At 42.5% G+C, this 25,008-nt stretch overlaps 1 protein-coding gene across 2 annotated transcripts in view; it reads left to right on the forward strand.

Annotated features, from left to right (window-relative positions):
- nfatc3a (nuclear factor of activated T cells 3a) overlaps nucleotides 1–24,273 on the forward strand; it is a 54,357-nt gene extending 30,084 nt beyond the window's left edge. For both annotated transcript variants that reach the window (XM_026333766.1, XM_026333767.1), the window contains exons 4-10: nucleotides 2,873–3,072; nucleotides 3,559–3,731; nucleotides 4,186–4,326; nucleotides 7,643–7,698; nucleotides 7,799–7,925; nucleotides 9,926–11,008; nucleotides 21,332–24,273. In XM_026333766.1, the coding sequence (XP_026189551.1) occupies nucleotides 2,873–3,072; nucleotides 3,559–3,731; nucleotides 4,186–4,326; nucleotides 7,643–7,698; nucleotides 7,799–7,925; nucleotides 9,926–11,008; nucleotides 21,332–21,408 (1,857 nt within the window). In that variant the 3' untranslated portion in view covers nucleotides 21,409–24,273. The remainder of the gene's footprint in view (nucleotides 1–2,872; nucleotides 3,073–3,558; nucleotides 3,732–4,185; nucleotides 4,327–7,642; nucleotides 7,699–7,798; nucleotides 7,926–9,925; nucleotides 11,009–21,331) is intronic.
- The last annotated feature ends 735 nt before the right edge of the window (nucleotides 24,274–25,008 follow it).

Raw genomic sequence — 25,008 nt, forward strand, 5'->3', positions numbered from 1 at the left:
CTATTTTGCTTTGTGTTTCTTTCAAATCACATACATGAAGCATTTTCCATTTTTTACCATCTTCGGTCCTCTCTCACTGATACATTCCTCCAGACTCTTAACTCATTTTATGCTGTCTGGATCACATATGGTGCTGCAAAAAAACATGCCCTGATTTACGGACACACGTCCATACAATGTGTACTACAGACATGCACACATGTGCAAGCACTGTTTGTCTGTGCTCACTTCCAGTGTGCAGACATGATCATAAAGCCAGCAACACCCCACACTGTTGAGTCCTGTGACTCCATGTTTCTTTGAATCCAGAATAATGATGTGCATAATTACCTGTTAGCTTGTTACTAGCAATAATTTATACTTTCATGTGGTTCTTCAGATCTAATGCTCTTGTCAGATATGACCTCATTACTGGGTATTACAGGGACCTTATGTTGTTTGTGTAACTTCCTACCAAATACATTTCATGTGCCACACGCTAGTTTGTGAACGTTCAGTGAATTGGCTCCAGTTTGACACGGCTAATGGTGAGAAAGCAAAGTGACGATTCAATTTGAGAAGTTTGATTTCAGAAAAGCGTGCTGTCTGTGGAGGAAGCTGTCCTCTCTGATTGTCAGCCCTGTGGTGAGTGTCACAGATTTCATGGTGTTGCCTGCAGCACCCTTTGCCAACCAACAGCAAGCACGAGTATATGTTAAAAAAAAAAAAAAAACACACACACATACTAAAACAGCATGAATTAACAATCTGTTTAGTGACTCACTCTAATTCAGACATGTCTTCATTGCTAAGCAGAACATGTTTGGAGGATGTGGTGGAGGAGTGTCAACATACCTTGGGGTGGGGTGTTTTTGCTTCAAAACAAAGCCTAAGGGTTGGAAATTTTATTTTATACTGTAAAAACACAGCAATTGGCAAGTAATCCTTGATTTATTGGTACTAAACAACTCACCTTCCCCAATGTTTATATGACTGAAGCTGTCACTTATTAAACATTTTTATTGATTTTTAAATTGTTACTTATTAACAAATTTGACTGTTTGTCAAATTAGAAAACAAATCAATCCATTGCAGTCTTAACCTATCAAGTGTAAAGTAACCGACTTGTGTAAATGCTGCTTGCAGTTTGTATCTGTGATAAGCTGACATATATACATATAATATTCACAAGAATCTTCTTCTAATTTCGTCTTTCCTCTTTTGCTTTCTTTTTAACTCCTATCTTCCTTTTTTATTAAGTTAAACCTTTGAGAGCTTAGTGTACCAGTTTCAAATTCCTCATTTGTGTGGACAAACCTGGTCAATAAAGCTGATACTGATTCTGATTCAATGTTCGACGCAGCTTCTCTGCAGTTAGATAAATGATTATAGAGTGATACGGCACAGTGACCTGTCTGAACAAGACAGGTTCACATGCTCTACTAAGCTTTTCCCACATCCCACCCTAATGTTGAATTAGTTTAACCAGCCTGGACCAGCACATCTTAGCCCAGACTGGTGGTGAATTAGAGGGAGCTGAAAAACTGAGCACGGGATACCAGTAAAACCAATGTGAGCATTCATTCCAGTGCACCCTTTACCATTATAGTTTAGTTGGTTTTGGAGAAAGTAAATATTTTAAAATCAAGCTTTCTTGTCCTCGGTAGTGTTCAATGGTTTTCTCAGTGCGTTTGTTTCCAGGACCAGTTTGTAACCAATTAAAATTTTTTTTTTTCTTTGTAATTGTAGCTAGCTTTGGAACCACAGAACAAATCGCAGGCTGCACCCACTTTCTCTGTTTCCACCCATCCCACCTCTGTACCAAACATTGACACAACAGTTGTGTGCGACACAAACATACACAGAGGAAAGGGTCAGTAGCCAGCTGTGGTGAGGTTGAAGCTTGGCAGTTCCTGGAATAAAACGGCAATGAAAGACCTCGTTCTTTCCGTTTACCAGCGAATGGCTGCCCTCCATCCGAGCTGGAGGTGTGGGCTTATGAGGGCACTGTGCTGGGAGTGTGTGTGTGTGGGTATGGGGGTTACCATCCTGCTGCCATGGAGTCAGCCAAGTACAACATTACAACAGCAGTGGGATTATGTAGCTTGTGTGCTTTCTTCTACCTAAGAGGAGGAAATGTCCTGCACCTTTCCATCTTTCTCTCGTCTCTGCTCGACACACCCAACACTTTTCCTTCACTGAACATCTTACCTGTGTGAGTGGGCACCATGATGCCAGGACTCATAGATTAAAGAAGAAGGGATGTGTGTTTAGGTGTTCGATACCAGCCAACCATTGATGGTTTACTGGCATGTTTTTAAACCACAGAGTAGCCATCTAAAGGACTAGCACAAATTAAACTCAGTCACACAGTTGGATATCACACTTCCACAAACCTGTTTTATTTTTTTGGTTTTGTTTTATTTATCTATTTCTTTGCATTTCAACATCTCAGTTCTTAGTTCATCTTGTTCTCATTCCTACATTGTCTGGTAAAAATCAGCATTACCTTGGCAGTGGCATGAAAGTCATCATTTATGCTTTGCTATCCTTTTTTTGGAATGATTGACCAGACCAGGTTTCAGAGTTTCCTTGAAGTTCTTGGAGGTAACTGTCCTGAAAGGCAGGCGTGAAAGGAAAGAAATTATAAGACTATTAGCCGAAAACATCAGTGTTAAACTGGTTGGAGGCCAAAGGGCCAGATGAATCTTTAGTGGTCTTGCCAGACATTTCACAACACCCTCAACCTGACATTTAGATTCCTTCCAAGAAAGGTGGCCTCCCGAAGGCAGTGGAAATTAAGAGTATTTCTTTGTTCGCGCTTCTCTTCTGGACCCAAAGAACTCACATCTGTTTTCACTTGGTTTTTCTATCTCTTTCTGTTGTTTCTCAGCTCATTGGCTACAGTGAGAAGCCCATCAATCTGCAGATGTTCATCGGAACAGCAGATGACCGTTACTTGAGGCCGCACGCCTTCTACCAGGTGCACCGGATCACCGGGAAAACTGTAGCCACAGCCAGCCAAGAAATCATAGTCTCCAGCACCAAAGTTCTCGAAATTCCTCTCCTGCCCGAAAACAACATGTCAGCCAGGTAGGTGTCAGAAGCAGTTCGGGGTTACATTACTCAAGTTATGAGCTTACCACCATGAAGTAAGCCCTGCCAATGAAAAAATAATCACATTTATGATCACACAGGGTTGTAACATCTTCCAAAGGGGGTATTTTCTTAATTTAAACCAACGGGAGAGTTTAGCACAGAAGGAAAATTTGAGGGTTTGTCATAGAGCAGTTTTATTAGTTCAAAATATGTATGATTCTGCATCTCCCATATGATTATAGAAGGTCTGCTTTCGTTCACAGTGGTCTTTTAGGAAGGGCTTTTCTTATTTTCAGTCATTTCCTCTGCATCTTTAATTCATGATTCAACACCTAATTTGCCTCTGACTACCAATCCTCTGCTGGGCTTGTGGTTGGTCCCGTCACCCCCAGGTGTTTGCTACTTAAACATACAGTATCTAAGATGATTGCTGTCCCGATGGTGCTGCTGGGGGCCAACTGTTTTCCCTCTACCTTGCAGTATCGACTGTGCTGGCATCCTTAAGCTGCGGAACTCAGACATTGAACTGCGGAAGGGGGAGACGGACATAGGAAGAAAGAACACACGTGTCCGTGTGGTGTTCAGAGTGCACATCCCTCAGCCCAATGGGAAGGTGGTGTCGCTGCAGACTGCCTCCATTCCTGTGGAGTGCTGTAAGTGTCTGGCACATGCACACACACCCAAACATACTCATTCAGAAAGATTAGGGTACAGAAAAAACACAAAACCTTTCCACACACTGCATTATTGGAACACTTGTGGCCAGGCGATCGAGGATGTTGATTTAATCCACTGTTTGCTCTCATTGAAAGTCACTTTAGATAAGAATGTCTGATGAAAGTAAAAAGTGTAAATGCACTCAGTTCCGTCTGTGCCCTCCTAACCTAACAGTTACCTAAGAAGCAGAGTACAGTATGAGTTATTCCATTACGATACATAAATACTACCCTTTTTTTGGGGCTGTCAGAAAGGCATCGATACAAATTTGTGGTAACCTTAGAGGCCATATTTTTTGACAACTTTGTAATAAACTACTTGACATTATAAGGACTTCTTTTAGTTTATCCTCTCTTTTCTCCTTAACCCCTCTCCTCTTCCCTCTTCCAGCCCAACGTTCAGCACAAGAGCTGCCCCAGGTGGAGAAATCCAGCCTGACCAGCTGCCTGGCCAGTGGGGGAGAAGAGATGGTCATCACAGGCTCCAACTTCTTCCCTGAGTCCAAGGTTATCTTCCTGGAGAAAGGCCCTGGTAAGTGTGTGTGTGTGTGTGTGTGTGTGTGTGTGTGTGTGTGCGCGCGCGCGCGCGCGCGTGTGTGTGTGCATGTGCGCAGCAACTTAGCCTTTAATCACCTGTAAGAAATGGTATATTAGAGATAATCTGACAAATTTGATCAGAGACCACATGTGTCATTTATTTGGACAGTTTGATGGAAGGACAAAAAGCCTTGTATTAAATATTAAATACATTTAAAATAATAATTTCTTAGCATTTATTGTCTCTTGGTCAAGTTTTGTATACCTTGTGTTCCTTATTTCTGGTAAATATCCTTCAGTAGATTCTTCAGAACGCGTTGACTGTTGTCACAAGGAAAAAAGTTATTTTTCTTTTTCTTTTTACTGAAGCCTGTATCTGTGGCTTTCAAAGTCCCTCCCTCTTTTATTCATCCTGTTTCTTTTAAGAGACTTGCCTTTGTCTGCCTTATTGTTTTTCTCTTTTGTACACATTTTAATCACAACACAATAATAATGGCTTTTTCCTGGCATGGAAATTTTGATTGGATAACATTCGCTGAGCCAGTCTCTGCCTGCCCATGTAGAGCAACAGAATCAAGTTCACACATGGCAGAAGGTTGAGTGGTGATGTCTTTGTGAGTGAGAGTCTTTCTCTGGAGGCAGTGGGAAGGAATGTCTTTAGCTCTTTGAGGTATACCAGGTGAAGCATGGCAAAGAAAAGTAGCATGATTGAAACAACTCACTGATGGTCAAGTTGAAACCTTAAGAGAGCTGCATCATGGGTAAATGAGGGAAGCTGGGCCCCATGTTGTATGAAAGCAGTGGACTGTGGAAGGAGACATTATATGAAAGAAGAGGGGAACATGATGTTGATTAGGTTTGTGTCAATGATCCCTTCATCATGCCTAATCCGCCTGCTTTAGTGAAGGAAAGCACTGATTGCAGTAAGTATAGGAATGGAAGAAAAGAAAGAATGAGAGGCAGTGACAGATATTTTTCCACCATCTCTCATAATTGAAGGACAACAGTTTATTCATGAGGAACAGGAGAAGCTGGCTGGTTGTTGCTAGTACACAGAGATTATGGGATAGTTCTATAAATTACCTTACTATATACAGAAACAGAGCTCCTAGCAATCGTTGTTCATGTGAGAACCTGTTTTTAAGCAGAGAAACATAAAACTGTAATGAAATTGTTTACTTTTCCTGAATTTTGTATGAATGGCTTTAGTCTGATTCCTTTATTTTTCCAGCTCAATGTGACCTTCACTTGGATTCTTAGGAACAGTATCACTGGTTTTCATGATGTCCCCTGAGTTCGTATTAAGTTCTCTTTTTGTTTTTTAAGCTATTTCAAGTAGCATTTGAGATCGAGACAGAATAAAAGCAGAAGGAAAGTGAAGGTAGATAAAAAGAAAGGGTAGGGGCCTGTGGAATTCCTGACATTGTATTTACTGTATAAATAAACTAGACCAAAAATAATTTTATAGGAAGGGGTGCACACTACATATACACATGTATATTCTTTACTTATCGCTAGGGAAAGTATTTCAGAGTTACTAGACATCATCATACATCCAAGTGAAAAATCAGTCCATAATAGGTATCTCAACTTTACAAGGATGAATGTTTATGTTAGTGAGTGGACTTTAAAGGCTGTAACACTGACTGCCTTGAATAGTGACTAATGCAGTATGTGTGCTCTGTGCTCACCATGTTGTTGTGGAAGCTAAACAGCTATGGGCTTTTACAAAGATAAAGAAATCAAGTAATCACTTTCTTTGGTTTTATTCGATCTCCCAGCACAATGGATGCATGTTCTTTTTCCAACTAGCTCTGGCGCACAGGGTGTCTAGATGGTCCAACTCATTGTCTTAGTGTGGTATGAGGTTCCTGTCAGTGCTTGTTGTCTGACAGAGCATGTGGGGCCCTTGCTCCTGCCTGTTGAATGTCAACAAGCTGCACTGCAATAATGCACTGCTGTCAGCTGCAAAGACGTCCAAGGTCATTTTCTCATTGGAAAAAAATATGCTCTGTTATCTACAAGTTAAGCTCTTCCTTTACAATAGAAGGAAGGTTTATGACTGCTTAATGTGCCTGTGGATTACTGCGACTAAAGCTAATGTCAGGGTGAGATCAGAATAGGTAAATCACCTGCTTAAAGCTACAGTAGTGTGGATTTTAGTAGAAAGCTGAACAGCCTAAATGTAACAGGGCTTACATTTGAGTGTACATATGGGATAGTCTTCTTTGCAGACACGTTGCAGATGCCTGACAGTGGTATCTGGGGAAATCCTTTGGGTTTTGAAGAAGAGGCCATGCAGGTGCAGGGTGTACATGCACCATATGAGCACCGTGAAACAGGCGACTGCAAATGAATTTGTCTCTGCCTGTTTGGCACTAACATAGTTGTCAATGTCTTTATTCTTTTTAGCGCTGCCATGACTGTGATTTCTTCCAAGCGTGCAGCAAATATGTCACTGTTTTCACCCCGACTGTTTCCCTCTCAGCAGCTGCCCCTAAGATGTCTGTCCAAATAATTAGATCCCTCATAGGAAAACTGGAAAGGATGTTTTGTAGCCAGAAACCTGGCAGTGTGTAAAGGCAAAATAAATAAAATGATTCCACTGGTCTCTCCATAATTTTAACCAGGCAAGACAAACAGCAGGATATTTGGACATTTGATTACTATTTAATAGCTGCTAAGAATTTCCCCATGGGGCTTTTGGCCTTTAAAAATGACATCATTTTTATGTCTCTTTGGTCTTGAGAGTAAATCATGTGGTTTTCTGAAGACTCATGGTTCTTAAGCCCCATTTGAGAAAGCACTACTCACTGGCATCATCAGAAATACAGAAAACACATTATACTTTAGAAGGAGCTTCAGTTAAAAAGCTGTAAACGATCTTGTGTTGCCTGGAGTTATTATTGGTTGCTATGTTCAAATCTGTTTAATTTAACCAATATTCATTTTCCCTCCACTCAAACAATTGTTTGCATGCCCGTTTCAAAGGTGGATTTTGAAGCTGCAACTTGAGGTCTTGGCCTACTCCTCATTGAAAATCCAGGCGTTAGTCTTGAGCCAGACCTTTTTTAGTATACTGGTCTATCAGATGTGACAGTAATTCTCATTACTTTGAGGTTATTCTCTATCTAATGAAACAAAATTGAGAGTGAGTGAATGAATAAACTGAGGGGATTTGCAGTATGTACATTTTCAGATTCATTTTTACTTAACTATGTTGCTGTGTGAGTCATTGCCTATTTGTGGCAATAGGATTATTATTGGTTGATGCCTTTATCTTTACGTTTTACTTTAACTATTTCTTCTAGATGGCCGACCACAATGGGAAGTTGAGGCAAAAATAACCCGTGAGAAAACTCAGGGAGTAAGTAGTCACTTATTTACCTATGCAATAATTCCACATTATTTTGTCTGTAATGTTTGCATTTTTTAATGGATGTAAAATGGTATTATGTTCCTCATAGTCATGCATCGTGGTTGAGGTTCCTCCCTACCACAGTAAGACTGTGGGCTCACCTGTGCAGGTGCAGTTTTATGTCTGCAATGGCAAGCGGAAAAGAAGCCAATCGCAACGCTTCACTTATCTTTCAGGTGAGATGAGAGGTTCTAATCATTTATAGAAGTTTAGTTCCAACTGCAAAATCAAAAAGAAATCCTTGAAACAAAACAGTTTAGGTAAAATATCAGTTTTATTAATCCTGTGCAGTTTTTCGGTACTAAAAGTAATTTGTAATTTCCCCGCAAGTCATTTTGTAGACATTAACACAACAAGATTCTCTCAAGCTTCACTTTGCATTCCTTAGTGGTATTGCTTCCTCCTGTCGTAGATCTCTTAAGGTAATGATAAGACGTTTGAGTGGCAGCACAGACAGCTGTAACATGCTTGTCGTGTTGCACACTTCTCCTCAGGGACTTCACTAACCCCATTTCTCTCTTTCTCTCTCCAAAGAAAGCCTTGCTGTGGTTTAGAGGGGGCTCTTCCACTCACAATAGCATCAACACCTGCCAACTGTTTATTTTCTAAACCCTTTTCACCCTCCCAAGCTAACTTTTTTTCTTCCTCACATGTATTTATGTGGGGTTTTATGATGCTAAACTTTGGCTAACCAGGAAACACTTATTATACATAGACACTGGGTTTTGCATTATCATATTATCATAATTATTTTAGCAAACAGAAACTCTGTTTATTATATTTTTGATCTTAAAAGTTTCCATTATAGCGTTCATGAAAATCTAATTTCTCCCTCGCTATTTGATATTGTTATCGTATATTTTTTTCCTCTTCTTGAAAGCCAGTCAAACTGAAAGCACCGTTGGCGGAATATAATGACATGTGAGCATTTTGTGCAACATATCCAAACCCTGAATTTTACCACAGCTGTGTGTGTGTGTGTGTGTGTGTGTGTGTGTGTGTGTGTGTGTGTGTGTGTGTGTGTGTGTGTGAGAGAGAGTGAGTGAGTGAGTGTGTGAGTGTGAATTCATGTATGAGCGGCCTTGCCCCTCCACCCACCCAGCGATTCTGTTTGCAAGCACGCCCACTCGGCACAAGCAGTTCCTGTTTTCTCCGTTGACTGATTAAGGCAGCCAATCAAAGCGGAGCAGAATAACCCTGCTCTGTGAGTCAGACCAGGTTTCTGTCACCACGGACACCGCCTTCTTTATTGTGGCAAAATATGAAAAAAAAAAGCCACCAATCTGTCGTGTTTCATGTTTTATCGTGGGCTGGGCTGCAAAGGCCATGGCCCAGTTTAAGGATGAATTCTGAGAAAATTCTGAATTCATACGCTTTGCTCCTGCTTTGCATCTTAAAGTGCATTTTGAAACAGAATTCAGTGTTTTCAAACATGCTTTTTAATTCTCACATAGTTGCACTGAATTTTTGAAGGTATTTGGGGTAAAAAAACACCCTGACTAAAATTGCCATATTTCAATATACAGTATATTACCCATCACCCGCACCCTTGTTATCCCCTTGGCTGTGTTTTCAGCCAGAGTAAACCTCGTTTGGCCTTTTTGTGCCTCTTGTCTCTCAGTCCCTGAGGCATGACGGGGTGAGTAGAGGGCATGATCAGTGAACCCATTTGTTCTTTTGGTCTGATCTGAGCTGGGGGGCATTCAGCTCCTCTTCCCACACAACATTTCACATTATGGCAACCAGACTAACAACATATGCTGTCCCTCTGATTCAGAGCTGGATAAAAATAAGACTCACAAGGCACCAGATTGGGAAATAGGTTACTGATTGGTGTAACAGTGCTGTGAGCTGTCACAGTAAATGGAATGGCCCCATTTTGTTTTTTGGTGGCCTTTTTATTCAGAAAGGAGACCCATTTCACAATCCATATGTTTCAGAGACCATATTCATTCATTTTTACTGGACATATTTTACCTGTAACGTCACAGATTGAAATGATCAGTATGGCTGGAGAATGTGAAATAATTCAGTTTGCAATTTTAAATATCTTTTCTTTGTCTGCTTGCAGTATTTGATTGATAGACGTAACTGTTTTTCTCTTTTATCATGTCTTTCCTCTTTCTCAAATCTCTCTTCCTCTCTCTTTCTGTGTTTGTGCTTCTATTTTTTTTAGTCATTGTGAAACAGGAGCACAGAGATGAGCTGGAGCTTCCTGCTGTAGCCCCTATGTCCATGCCCCTGGCACACACTGCCAGTCTGGTGCGCACCCAGCTGCCCTCTCCCGAACAGGCCCACCCATCGGACAGCCTTCTGTCCAGCTCCCCCCACAGTATGGCCACGGGCTCTGGACCTGGCCTGCTCCCCCTGCAGGGCCCCTGCCCCTCACTGGGCTCCCCTTCTTTCCAGCACCTGCCTCACCTCCAGGGTCGCAGTTTGCACCACCCTCCTGCAGACTGCCACATGACGTTCCACCCAAGCTCTGCTCCTGCTCCCCTTGCTGCTCCTTCCCGACCCTCCTACCAGCCTATGCAGCACAACCACAATCACGCTCACAGCCTGTCCTTCAATGGCCAGTCCAGCCTTCCTCCTCAGGGCTATGAGAGGATGCCCTTTCAGCAGAGCCCCACCACAGCCTCACACCCAATGGGTATGGGGATGGTGTACCCCTCCTCCCCTTGCTCCTCGCCATCAGCTCCCTCCTCTTCAAGCACCAATCCCATTGTTGGGTCTCCTCAGAGCCAGCAACCACTGCTAAACCCCTCATCCCCCCATCTGCACTCACTCGGAGGCTATCACTGCTCCCCAAATCCCACCCAGGTTCCCTCTCCCAGTGGTCACCCCCTTGTAGGGCAGCACTCCTCCCAGCTGCAGAGGGCCATGGGCTACCACCCTGTAAGTCAGAGGTCAGCATCTTGCCCCACGCCGTCCAGTGCCCCTCCACCGCGGATGATCCCCTCTCCGCACTCCGGGCCTTCTTCTCCTCAACTCCATTCACTACCCTACCAGTCTCCCACCTCCTCCTCCCCCACTTCAGGTGGCAGTCCTCTGGGGCCCCTGCAGCAGCAGCCTTCTCCCCAGGCTACGAGCCCAGTCATGGCCAGCCTGTCCCCAGCAGCAGCAGGCCCTCTGGTTCACCCTCTTAGCCCTCAGGGGCCCTTCCCTTCAGATGGGGAGAGGCTGAACATCAAACAGGAGCCGGAGGACAGGGAGCCCACCTTCCGCTCTATTGGCCTACAGGACATAACGCTGGATGATGGTAAGACTTGCTTTGTTTTAATTTGTCAGTAAATGGAAAGTGAAACAGGAGAGCCAGGATACCAATGAAAAGTTACTTTACTTAAAGAACTTAAACTTGAATTTCATGAGGCAGTCACACATAACTGACAAGGCCACCAGACAGGGTCTGTCAAAATGTAAAAAGAGACGCTGGCCCTCAGATAAAGACACCCACCATCACTCCGTCTCACCTTTCACCTTGTTTACTTGTGTATATGTAATATATGTCTTATCTTGCTCTGTGTGTAACAAAATGTCTTTTTTTTAACTTCAGCTCTCGTTCTCCAATTTACTCTCAATCCAATCTTTCTGCTCTCATTATCACATTTTCCTTCCTCAGCTTGTCCTTTTACACGAGATATTTAGAGCAGACCCATCTGTGATTAGTCTCATTTGCAGTCTAAATCAAGGGGCCGCTGAGGGATTAAATTTACCCTACAATATGTGACGTGTAGGATAATTTTGTATCTGATGATGTAAAACAATACAGAGCACCAGTTGTTGTATTTTCAATTGGCTGAAGCCTTGATGCCTGATTACAGCGGTAGTGTTTCATCTGTCAGTGCAGTGCACAGTTGTGTGCACAGGTTCATTACTGAGAGGTCCTGTGACTTAGTATTGGGTAACATAGACACAATAGGCCTGATAACTATAGTATCATATTAAAGGGCCTAATTGTAAACTGCTAAGCTCCTGTGTCTCTGGCAGCAGTTTGGAGATTAATTACACTTTGTATTTTTTGGCTTCTTGGAACTGGAGAGAGGGAGAAGATTGCATCATTTTGTGCTACTTGCAAAAAAAAAAAAAAAAAACCAGAGTACAGTTGTGTGCTGCTGCAGTAGTTACATCCTGTGTGTGTTTGTGTGCATGCAGGCATGTGTGTACATGCAGTAACAGCTCTAATTAGGATGCTAAGGAGAACGTGTTGACTTAACAATTGACCATGAAGTCGGTGCATGCATTTAGCAGCTTTTTCTCTCATCCATGAACTCTCTAGCTAAAATGTGCTCCTCCAAACTGTTCTAAATCATCTCCCTCCTTATCTGCCGTTCAGAGCCTCGCCTGGTTTTGTTAACCCCGGTGCCATATTCAAATGAAGGTTTAGGGTTAATGAATAGCCTGGTGAAGCTGTGTTAGGGAGGTGTGATATTGTGTGCTAGCAAGGATCAGCCTAATTAACACGGGGCCATTGTCAATAAGTCATGTGTGAAAGACCAACAACGGCAGTGCGTGCTGCTTATGCATGCACACACACTAACACACATTTAGGCATGTAAAGTGTGCAGAATAAACCTAATGACACAGCTATTCTAACTCTCATTTTTCACAGCCTCACACATGGGCATCAGATCGGTTTACTACGAGATTTTTCACGTAAAATGGTAACGGATTTAGTGCAGACGCATAGCCGCTCAGAAAGTAGCTGGTTGTACTCACACTCTAAAAGTCAGAAAAAAAAAGTTTGAGTGACACGATTCAGCCAGGAATGTAAGCTCTCCCTTTGAGCCAGTGGCTAAAAATAGCTTTCTGTGCCAGCCCAGCTCTGTAGGCCATGTTTTGAAGCTGCAACATGGAGCTTCACCCAGTCCTGAGTTTTAGGAGGTCGCCGCACAATCTCTTAATTAGACCGCATTTAGCCCAGTTTGAAAGACAGACAAGTCAGGATGGACACAAATGCAAACATATGAAAATGTAGAGTCAGGAGCTAAAAAGATTCACGTGTTACAGTTGTTAAATCTGTCTCTACACTGGAAAACGAACCCAAAGTGATGCTATGGAGCGCTTACATAATACACATTTTAAGGCAGTGTATATGATCACCAGGCTGCATGATTAATACTGTTGAAACAGTGGGTAGAAGCTTGTTATGTGCAGTTACTAAGTAAAACACCATGACACTAACATTTCACTATTTTAACACAAAATTTAGACATCTGAGAATAAGATTGCCTTACCTTTCATCCCTACACCTCATGGTCTCTACTCTATTTTCTGACAAAATACATTTTTAATTCAAACTTTCCATGTATTTTGGAAAATTTGTCACATTTCTGACCTGTAGAAAACACGTTTTATATCATTATATCTTGTGTTCATCATACTTGAAATAAACGACTGCAGTATCACAGACTTAAAACGTGTGTGTTGAGCACTGCTCTGGTAGCAAGCAGATGGCCCCTGTGACGCACACCAGAGCATGCCTGAGACGTGTGTCTGTGAGCGAGGTGATGCATTGTGTTTGTGTGTATCTGTTTGATGTTGTGTGTGTGCGCCAGTAGTAGGCGACACAGGAGGTGAGAAGACAGACTGACAGACAGATGGATAGACAAGTTGAGGGATCCAGCCCCACCGCAGGGTCGCTCAGCCGAGACATTCAAACTGGGATTTGAGTGACATGATTAGTGGATAAGTTCATGCTTTTTACAGCACAGACCGAATCTAAATATAAAAATTGTATAAATCTATATGAAGTATAACAAAGGGCAATGAAATGGAAAAGCAGAAGGAGGATCTCTTTATAATAAAAAAAAAAAAAAAAAAAGCAGTATGGGCTGTAACTCAGTGTCACTAAGATTTGCAGCTTTCAGTATTTCTTCTTCTTTGATGTCTGACCCAAAACAGTTCACAGTTAGGTTGTCGTTGTTATTGTTTGGCACATTTGGTGTAGAGTCCATGGCATGACAGTCCCTCCAGAAAAGACAACCAATACAGGTTCTCTTCACTTGATTTCTACTGGTTATTGGTGGAGTTTCAGTTAATGAATCTATACCGTCTGTCTTCAGTGTAAGTTTCACCCAGCTTTGCCAAAGCCCTGTAAATATATGTGTTTGACTCCTCCTGCAGACTGGGATGATTAGAGCAGTCATGGTGACAGAATATAAAGCTCTCGTGCTGTCATCCCCTGCATTTAACTAATTAATCAGCATGCGAACATCCCTGGGTTTACAAATCATGGATGCGAATTGGTAGCCTGTTTGTCATTTTCTGTGTGTGTGCGTGTGTGTGTTGCTGTAGTGTTGGTAGTGTGCGCAGTGGGTGTCCACAACAAAAGCTGCTCTTTTTGTTTGTCGTGTCCTGCCCAAGTGCACAGCTGTGTCAAACTGTGAGCTCGACTTTGAGTTAATAATAGGCCCGGCCCTGCCGCCTGCACGCCTTTGGAGAGACATTGACACAGTAACAACACAAATGCGCACAGGGAGTGACACACGTTACCCTGTAGATGTAATCAAATACACAAGGCGGTGTTCGTGCAGTGTCTGTGCACATCATTTAAAATACATGGTTTTATTGTTCTATTTTTCTATCTTTACAAGGGCACAGACTGTGGAGGCATAGACAGAAGCTTCCAGCAACTGTTGCTAAAATAGTTGTGGCACGATATTTCTGTGCTGCACAACAGATTCTCACATACTGTTGACATTTTCATTTCTCAGTCCAGCTCTTAAGATACTGCAGACTTGCCCATATGCAAACTGCATGTTCTTAATTTGAAGATCCATTATGAAACATTTTCTTATTTAAGCAATAATTTGACAATACAGGACCATATTCTTTGCATATTTTCTTTAGTCAGAGTTAGATGAGAAGAGCAGTACCAGTCTTATTTGTACATAATAACAGGCTACAACCAGCTAAGCCAGTTTATCTTATCACAAAGACTGGAAGAGGGAAATCACCCAGCATTGTTCTGTCTAAACAAAATCCTCCTAACTGTGCCTCAGAGACAACTGCGCCAGCTTTTTTCCCTTGTTTCCAGGCCCTGTGCTAATCTAAGTTGATCAATACTGGCTTTATCTTGATTTTGAGCAGACAGGTGTGAAAATTGAGATTTTCTTCATGTGACTCTCACAACTGGAACAATTGCTTTAACATCACAGCGAGTAGCGTTGTCTAATGATGACGTCTTGTTAGCACTGCCAGTCCCGCTGAGAATCTATAACACCTGAGCCTTTTCAGGTCTAAGTCTCCTTGAGCTGCTGTCTGCCCTTAATCTGCCTGAATGCTGCAAAATGGCTGAGAGCAGTAATCAGGTGAAACAAGTCAGTGGTGAGGAGGCCAAATTCTAGCAATCAAAAAGGCTTGGACACGTTTCTGAGGAGTTGGCTGACCAGGTCGTGTAGAAGATGCCAGTGAATATTGGAGTTCCGTATGTTTGACAAGTGGTGAGAAATACAACTCTGGTTGTTTCCCAAATGAAATTAAAAATGAATTTAGACTTGAGAGTGATTCTTTGTTGTTGGCTGTCTTAGTCAATGATCATTTTTCTTCCATCTACTTGGGAAATTACTGAAAGGTTCATTTGATGTTGCACCTCCCTCATTAATTGTCACTAAGATCGTAATTCAGTTCAATTAAAGCACTAAATGGTTTGCGGTCCTGGCAGGGCGTTCTTTTTATGGTGACACTGCGGCAAACAAACCAGTTTGCAAGATCTTTGTCATGTTTTGTTGCCATATTTCTTTTTGTGAGTGAGAAGTGTTTTCAAGTTTGAGGGGTTATGCTTTCGTTAACTCGTTCTCGACTCCCACTGGTGACTGCTGCCAGTCAATACTGGTGCTTAACTCAGCAAGTGACTGGAACTCAGACCACAGTCCTACAGAGATTTTTATCATTCAACATAACAGGTTGGTTAAACTGTGATTCTTTGTATGAAATAATTTGGTTTGTGTGCTCATGCATGTATGTGTACGGCTCCTAACAGAATAACAGACAACGTGTGATTCAGTAGCATGAAAAAAACAGTGGTAGGAAAATACATTTCCATCCAGTGCTGCTGCTGCTGCTGCTGCTTAAAAACAATGGCAAACATTTGCTGGTCTTTTTCCCTGAAACAAGTGGAAACAGACTTTCTGTGTCATCTTTCCATGCAATTAAGGTCTTAGAGAGTGTAATGCAGAGGCTGGAGTCTGTGCCAGTGTTGCCTTTTTCTGTAGACACAAAGTCAAGGGAAACCTGGAAATGAGAACGTCGACTCCTAATTCATGTTTCTGAATACACGCCGTATTGTTATGAAAAGGAATAGTGGCGTCTGTGTGAAGTGGATTGTGCCAAGCTTGTGTTCGTTGCACTTCCTGAGTGTAAAAGCGTTGACTTGTGCTTGTCAGCCAAGCATCGCACGCCACTATTTGACTGTCAAATGAATACTAGTCACTACATTTCCCATGCGGCACACATGACAGAGTGTGGTGGTAGATCAGTACCAAGTAGATTTTGTTCTCCCCACTAAACGTAGAGGTGCTGAGGTGTGTTTGCATGTGTGTGTAAACTGTGTTTTTCTGTGAGCTTTTGGTGAGTCACCTTAGCATGCTGCTGTTAAGCTGCCACCATATCTGGGTTTTCTTCCTCCCGCCGCCGCTCACATACTCCCGACACAATATGAGAAATAGTGGCCGCTTTTAAAAGAGATAAATGATCATGCAGAAAACTTTTCTTTATAAGGAAAGTGGTCAGATGGTATTTTTAGTCATTGTAGTTGTCATTATGATTTTGTTCAGTTATATTTTCCCCAAAAAATATTTCTGATATCGTGCCAGGGGTATGTCCATTTATGAGCACAACTATATGTATTAAATTCTGACATGACAAGTTGAATAAGACAAACTGAATGTTCATCTATTTTTCTATCTTTTCATTCGTTTCATCTTTTCAATTTAGATGATTTGCTGCTTTTCTTTGTCATAGATAGTAGTAAAGTTAATGTCCTTGTGTTTTGGTTTCGAAAGCAGAGCCATGTGAGGGTGGCCCTGTGTTGCCTCACGGCAAGAAGGCTCCAGTTTTGAATCCTGTTCACCCCGGGGCCTTTCTCTGTGGAGTCTGCATGCTGTCCTCATGTTTGCGTGGGTTTTCTCCTCCCACAGTCCAAACACATGCAGGTCAGGTTGGTTGGTGACTCTAAATTGCCTGGAGGTGTGAATGTGAATGTGTGTCTGTCTCTGTGTCAGAGCCCTGTGATTGGCTGTTGATCCGTCCAGGGGAGACCCGCCTCTCACCCACTGCATGCTGGGATTGGCTGCAGACTTCCCACCACCCTGAGTGTTCCAGGATAAGCAGCATAGAAAATGGATGGATGGGTGGAAAAGCCATATGAAAGCATCACCTTATTTTTTTTTTGATAGCAAATTATTGACTGAAAATAATTGGTAGTTGCAGGTCTACTGCTTTATATGTTTTCATGGGACACTGATATGAAAGTCCCACAGAAGGCACTATTAACTGTTCTGTGAGCTTTGCAGATCTCCCATCGCGGCCATTCAGGCTTCAGTGGTTTCCTCCCCACAGCTTAGTGCGGTGGTCATCTGCTAAGTGGGGCCCCTGTTCTGCAGGAAGCTTGAGAATCACTTACTGTCAGATCAAATGGGAAATCCACAGATGATTCATGAAGATGAGTGACTTTGAGAAACTGACTTTTTAATGAGCCTCTCCATAGTACTTCGTGTCCTCACCCACTCACTCACATACTCCAAAAGTGAAGTTAAAATAAAACAGAAAGGGATCAGAGAGCAGCAGTTTTAAGAATGAACCAGTAAAGACTTTTTTTAGTAGACTTGGAAGATTTCCCTTTTCTTTTCAATCTGCATGATTTTTGTTTGCGCTCTGGCTTGGTGAAAAAACATGTGCATGTCATGGCAGGGCCCTTCAAGTAGAAACGGTGCTTTGATATTTCTGTCGTCTTTGCACAAATGTTTTCTATTGCTGTGTGTTGTCTTCATTTGCTGGACGGAAGAATCAGTCGGTCTTGGAGTTATTTGCTTAAGCTGCTCTACCAGAGAAATGTTTTCTACGCCTGGGTCAGGGAAGTTTTCTCAGTGTGTCATACAGGGTTTTGATAATTGCCCATTTTCCATTTCGACACTAGAAATGTCCATCTGCACATTTCATCTTTGTTTTGCATTATGGAAATCTTTGCAATATGACACGACACTTTAGAGATGAGATTACCTGATGGTCTCCAGCTGAATGTGACACTCGTTTGAGGAAATTAAAGAATCCTGACACATTCAGCCCAAGGGGCGCTGGCAAATCAGTTATTTCTACTGTCTAATTTGATTTCAAATGCTGCAAGATCTTCGTCAGGTTTCCTTGCCACATTTTTTTTGAGTGAGAGGTTTTTCCAAGGGTTGTGTTTTCTTTTCCTCCTTCGTGACTCTCGCCGGTGACTGCTGCCCGTCAGTACTGGTGCTTAACTCGGCAAGTGACTGGAACTCAGACCTGCCCGCAGAGATTTCTGGCTGCATTAGACACGTTCATTAAGAATCCTGAAAGTGCGTTACCACCACAGCTAGAGAAAATTATAAAAAGATTAGGGTCAACATTTTTATAATAAAATGCGTCTGCAGGGTGACTAGTGAAAGCTGCGTTGCTTCCAAAACAACATCCTAAATCGTTTAACATGGATGACGAATAGGACACAAGTATATGTGTTTCTCAAACTGATCTTCATTTAATTAATTAATGATGTAGTAATGATGGTTTTCAGTTGCTTTGTCCTTTTTTACCGAACTGATGTGAACCTAATAGTAAGTAGTATTTTACCTGTGGTAATACTCGGCTGACAGCAGATGTATATTTTAACTAGGGAGCCCCCCTCCCAGTCATCTGCAGAGGATCTCCCTGCGCTGGAGCCAGTCAGAGCCGCACTACATCAGGCAGCGCTGAATCACCAGCTTTCTGTTGCACTGTCATGAACAATACCAGTAAATCAGAGAAAACACTATCAGCATGTGAAACTCATCACGGGCTGACTCGACTCAAACCTCTCTTTCACTTCTGGATCATTGATGTGTGGAGCTCCGACGTAAATTCGGAAGCATAGATGATCTCAGTCTCACCAATACGGGAAAATCAGCCTCGTTTTTTATATAAAATACTTGCAACTTCTCCTTTGTTTTTCCATAGAGAGGAACGTTTGTGGTTTATTTTTAATATTTTAAAGTTTTTTTTTTTTTTTTTTTCATCCTTTATACTTCTGTTATTACTCCTCATGACATTTCTTAGAAATCAGTTTTATGGTAAAACAACAGAGAAGCATTCGAGGGTACATTCCTTTCCTTTGCACATTAATTCTGTTTTATGACTGAAATTGAAATTCACTTCCAAAATAACTTTTTTGTTTTTTCCAAACAGCCCCAAATTTACATTAAGCACAGCTGATATATTGTGAGTGAAGCATCACAAAAAGTGTTTTCGATTGTGTGGGGAACCTCTGCTGTCACCTGTGTTTTATGAGAAAACCGAGTGAATCAGATTGAGAGGAATTAGTAGGACGTTCATGAATTGTCAGATTGTTGAATGCTAAGTGCCGTGACTTATATTATCGGCAGATAGGTTAATGTTTGCCTGTGCAACAGTCTAATCAGTTCAGCGGAAAGTGATATGTTTCTGCAGACGCCCACTTTATGTCGGTCTGTCACATTTCACACTACGGAGCTCATATTCCTGTGGTGTTAAAGTAGATTCAGTCCCATGAAACAACCGTGCTACAGAGCTTACCACATAAGATTTCAGCTGTGCAGGTTTGCTCCAGGCCCGTACACATCGCTCTGGGACTGAATTTATCGCTGCCTTTTTACAAAACATGATCAGTGTTGACTCGTTTAAGGTATTTTTATATATTTGTTTTGTACTAAATGTGTTTGGTTTGAAATGTAAAATATTTCCTAGCCACATTTCACTGAATCGGTGTGGAGCGGGGGTCAAAAGTGGCCCAGTTACAAGGTTTTTATTGCCACAGCTGCTCCACTGCTCCAGTGGTCATTGAACAGCTGTTTATTTGGAGGCTTTATTTGACACTTGTCTTTTGAAAGGTCATGCCCTTTAAAGGCGAATCTGCAGTTTTATTTCACAGATGCACATGCGCGACACATTGAAAAACGGCCAGCTTGTTGTCTATTATATCTCAGCTTTATATATAGAAAAGTAAATGTTTGCTCTGACAGTCACAGCTCAGGCTCATGAGTGCGTGGTGGTGCTGTGAGCGGGGCTGTGTGAACATGGTTGACATGGGAAAGGAAGAGCCTCCCACGCTAACAGGATGATGTGAGTGATGGTGGCCAGACACAAAAGCAAGCAGCAGAAAACACAAATAAAACAACAGAATGCAGGCTCAGAAATACAACTGGTGGCATGTGATGGAGACTGTGAACAGGCTGAGGTGTGTAATGACAAACCCTGACTGTGAGTGAAGGAAGAAATGATGAAACAGGCTGAAAGCAAACATTGCACTGATGAGGATCCAGATATTTTACTGGATGATAAAAGTTAATGAATTCAAGTTTCATTTTATTTCACCGTCATCAAATTTAAATACGGTTTCTCGTTCTTCATGGAACACAGTTGACTGGGCTCACTTGCTCATCACCGGCTGACTCACTCCCTGACACCTTTTTTTAAGCTCGACTTACAGTAATACACTTGTGGCCTGAGAGCAAGCCATTTTTGCATTTGCAGAAGTGGACAGAGAGACAGGCAGAGAAGAGCAGAGCTGCGTTTTCACTGACAAGTACAGACAGGTCCACTCTTAAACCTCCCGCTGTCAAACTTGGCCAGAGGTCTCGGCACCCTCCCAAACCAGTTCGCGCTGCCTGATTCCTGCTCGCTATATTTCTGATCGTCATCGTCAGCTTTTAAACACACAAAGCCATCGGGGGATAGAGACTAACAGTGGGTGAAAGAAAACTGTTCACATCATATTTCCAGTAATTCCAAACAAATAAAGTCTCCTCTCTCGCCATGTCAGGGCTCGATTTACTTCCCAGCTGCAGTTTTCAGCAGCTCCCTGCTGTGTGTCTGTGTAAATAGGCCCTACTGAATGGAGGCTGCACATGCATGCTGGCTGAGAACCAGGATGCAGCGCAGAGAAAGGCTTATCTGTTTATTTAAAAACAAGAGTCGGTGGACTAATTAACTTCACTGAGCCTCAGTGCCTCTCCAGGCTTGACAACATGCTTACAAACCTGGGAACAGTGAAGCCCTATGGAGTGTGTTTCTGGCAGCAACTGGTAACGTTTCTTAGACTCAAAGAAAGGTCAGAACTGGCACATTTCGAGAACAGAATAGTTTGTCATTTCTTCTGTCAGGAGTGATTATAGCTCACGTTAGAGCCGTGACTTTGTGACCTTTGGTTTGGCTGGTCGGAGTTTTTCCACTTTGGGCTGGTTGAGTTCAAAGTGTTGGGCTTGTGAAGAAAAACAGTGTGAAACAACACTGCCCTCTGCTGGAAGGCCATGTGTACTACTAAATTGTGGCACCACAGTCCAAACCTAAGTCGATGTAGTTATTAGTGCTTATTTTTTTCTCTCCACAGTGAATGAAATCATTGGCAGAGACATGTCCCAGTCCCCCAGTGCTCACGGCCCTCCATCAGCACACAGCCAGTCGTAGCTCGGGCGTGGCCACGGCCCTCGTTTGGCTCCTGAACCGTCCCCTCCAGCCTCACAACCCCACAGCTCCAACATGGATCTGGGTCCAGGTCCTTGTGATGGAACAAGAGGGCAAAAAGCGACCAGACTGTGGACAAGCACAGAACACAGTTGGAGATTGTGTTGAAACCTCATGGACCTGCTAAACCACCAGCCTGACAAGAAGACACTCTCATTTGTCTTGTCATAGAAAACTATGTTATTCATCTTATTTAGAGACACAGACAAAGAACTCAAGTTCACACAGGTTAAACAGAAAAGCCGAGGGTTGGAGAACGGCTGGAGAATAATGAGGAGCAGTCACAACAGGTTTTGTCTTCAGCTCTCCACTTCTCCCAGCTGTCTGTAGGTTCTCACAGGTCAGGTGTCAGGATGTGACCCGTCAGTCTTCACTAGGTGGGTGCCTGAGCCGTCAGAGCACCGCTCCTCCCGGCCGATCAGCTCTCGGTGAGTGTGTATAACTTTCTGTAGCAGAGACGATACATCAGTGTGTATTGTCATCTCTCTCTCACCAGCATCGTGAATAAAGACGTCTTGAATAAAAATAAGAGACACGGGCGCAGCAGTTGAACCTCCTGCTGGTTCAATACCCTGAAGTTGAAGTTCCTCAGGCATCGTTTTCAGAAACATCAGTGAACCTCCAGGGGCTGGAGGTTATAGACTTACAGAGTTTTGAAAACTGAATCTTTAGCCATAAAACTGAGACACCAAATTCATATCAAACAAGCCCAAATGGTCCAAATTCCAATTCTGAGTAATAATGTTTCAGAAAATGTTCTGAACTGTTTGCCTGAACTCCCCTTGCAGGCTACGTTAGAGAAACAGTCCCAGTTTTTGCTCAGTGACGATGACACTGCCGCTCCCTAAGTTTTTCTCCATTTTAAAAGAGAAAAACCATTCAGGTCTGGAGCCCGGTGGCCAGGCAGGCGGGATTTGCAACATTCCACAACCTTTAGTGACTTTGCAGCTGTGTAGACATCTGTACCTGAACCCCACTCCAATCTCTGTTTCCTCTTCACATCCTCCCTCTCCTGCATTTCTTCAAAATGAACAAATGCCTTATTAACGTTTAGCAGCTTTGAATGATAGCAAAAGCTTTTTGTTGTTGTTTTGCACAGCTGGCTCTGAGTCGTGTGGAAATGGTTTCATGAATCCTGACGTAGGATTACTAGGACTGAGTTAGCCCTCCTGTTCAGTGTCACTGAGAGGAATCTGAAGATGCCCATGTGTTTTATGAATCCACAGAGACAGAGATCTCTGCTGCTGAAATGTCTTTTCATGCAATAACTCCACAAATCTCCCAGGGGCCTTTGTGTGCCTTCAGTTTCCACTACGCCTGTGACGTTTCACAGCCTAGGAAATAATCTGACAGAAGTTCCTTATACAGAAATGTGTCTGTATGTTGCATTTGTGTGTATTGCTTGTTTTCTGTAACATAAGATCCCAGCCTAGAAAGCAACATCTGTCTGTAATGGGGTCTTCCACATCCCTCCTGTTTGCAACAATCAATATTTGCTGTCCACAATCAAAGACTTCTCCCTAATCAAGTCTGTAGACAACACATTCAATCAGATTTCCTGTTCTGACACGTGGTAGTGCCTGTATGGCAGCAATAACACGCAGAACGAAAGAGTGTTTTTAGTCAAACAGCACAGAGAGCTACAGTTTCTGGTTTGAAGAGTTCCAGCGGCTTTTTTTTTTTTTTTTTTTTTTTTGCCTTAAGCTTGACAACGATGCTCCTGCATGTGAGAGCTGAGGAGTGTTGCTTATAACCGCTTGAAGTCAGTTTCCAGGTGAAAATGATTCCGCTATGCATTAAAGTTCTGCCTAATGCCTTTAAAAAGAGAAAAACAAGTCAAAAAACCCTCGATGCCTATAGAAGTAGACTGTAGACTTGTCGATGCTTGACTGATTCTGGTCGCTCCCTGGATTTGTGTGCGTGTGTGTGTGCGTGCGTGTGTGTGTGTGTGTGTGTGCGTGGATGGTGGTTGGTTGGAGCTCATACCAAATATTCTGTACAGAAGACGGGAGTCCTATTTTTAACAGTGGAAGCATACATATGTATTTAGGCTATGCAAACTATAGCAGCAGCAGCAGCAAACGTGAGTTGTGACATTTAAATACGAGAAATGAGATGATAAACTATTTGTGTTGTTGCTTATGACCTTCACAGAGCAGAAAGAGAAAAACGTTGCGAGAGTATCATTCAGTCACTATGTAAAATATTAGGATGCCTTAATTCTTGTTTGAAACCATTTTGTCAGTGTGTCTGCATGCTGTTCTGGGTTGTCGTTTTATTTCTTTCCATGACTAAGACACAAGTCGGTAACTATTATAGTTTTTGGTTTGTTTTTAGGGGCAGGGTGGACACTGAGGGCTGGGTGGGAGGAGGGAGATGCTTTTGTGCATATAAAGCTGGTTCTGTAGCTCGAAAGACTTGAAAAAACAAAAACAAAACAAAACCAGCATCGACAGTAAACCGGCTGCCATTCTTTGCTCTGACAACCAAAGACCGAACAATATGTTCCCATTTTACATTATGGTAAACCAACAGAGACTGTACAACTCTATTTTTGATACTTGGATGTCATTCCTAAAAGGGTGGAGACATGAGCGTTGGACATGAGAAATTGTTTTGTAAAATAAAAGGGAAATACAGGTTTAGCTGATGTTTACCGAGCCGTGTATTGTCTTTTCTTGTATATTTTGTATGTTAACATTTTTGTAATTTTTAAGACTGCAGTGCTTTTTGAAATTATTCAAATGGAATACCTTGCATCATACTGTAGGCGCTAAAGTAGTGTATATCAATAAAACTGAAAACTCAGCCAGGGCTTTGTGTCACTTTTTTCCAGCCTTTTCTTCCTCAACTCTGTGGACCCACGGACTAATCCCACTGAACCCAGTCCACCACCGGAACCACTCATTTATCACAACGCTTTGATTTGCTGCCAATTTAAACTGGTAAATGATGAAGGCCTGTTTTGGTCAACTTCAACAATAAATAAATATCTATTTATTAACTGATCTGTGCTGGGGCATGATGGTGCAGTGGTTAGTACTGGTGCCTGGTTCAAGTGCTGTCTGCGTCCACCTGCAGGTGGGTGTCTGATGGGTGGACCTGCCTCTCACCCAGTCAGGGTGAGGGTTTGATTATGTGGTATTTACATACATTCAGGTCCTGGGTTGAATAAATTTTCATTCCACTGGAAAGATAAGATGCCAAACTTGTTTCCCTGTTGTGACATAGAGCAGGAGTGTGTTTCTCTGTTTAGCACAAACCCAACAGGTGGAGAACCGATAGCCAAGCGGCTCTGGCAGGTGCTCTGCGTGCATAAGACGTGCTTGATGTCAGAGGTTCGAGTCCAGGTGCCGACACGTGTGGTTGCTAACCCTGCTTCTCCAACCATCAAATAAAGGTAACGACTTTCAACTCAGTGGTGTCAACCTCCAAAAGTTGAGAATGGCTGTTGCTTTAAGGAAAGCATCTGATTTGTAGGAAGTTTCAGACACAACACTGCAATTACAGGAACTTCAGTGCCGATCAACATAAAGCTGACAG

Source organism: Mastacembelus armatus, unplaced genomic scaffold (genome assembly GCF_900324485.2).
Source record: "Mastacembelus armatus unplaced genomic scaffold, fMasArm1.2, whole genome shotgun sequence".
Classification (NCBI taxonomy): Eukaryota; Metazoa; Chordata; class Actinopteri; order Synbranchiformes; family Mastacembelidae; genus Mastacembelus; species Mastacembelus armatus.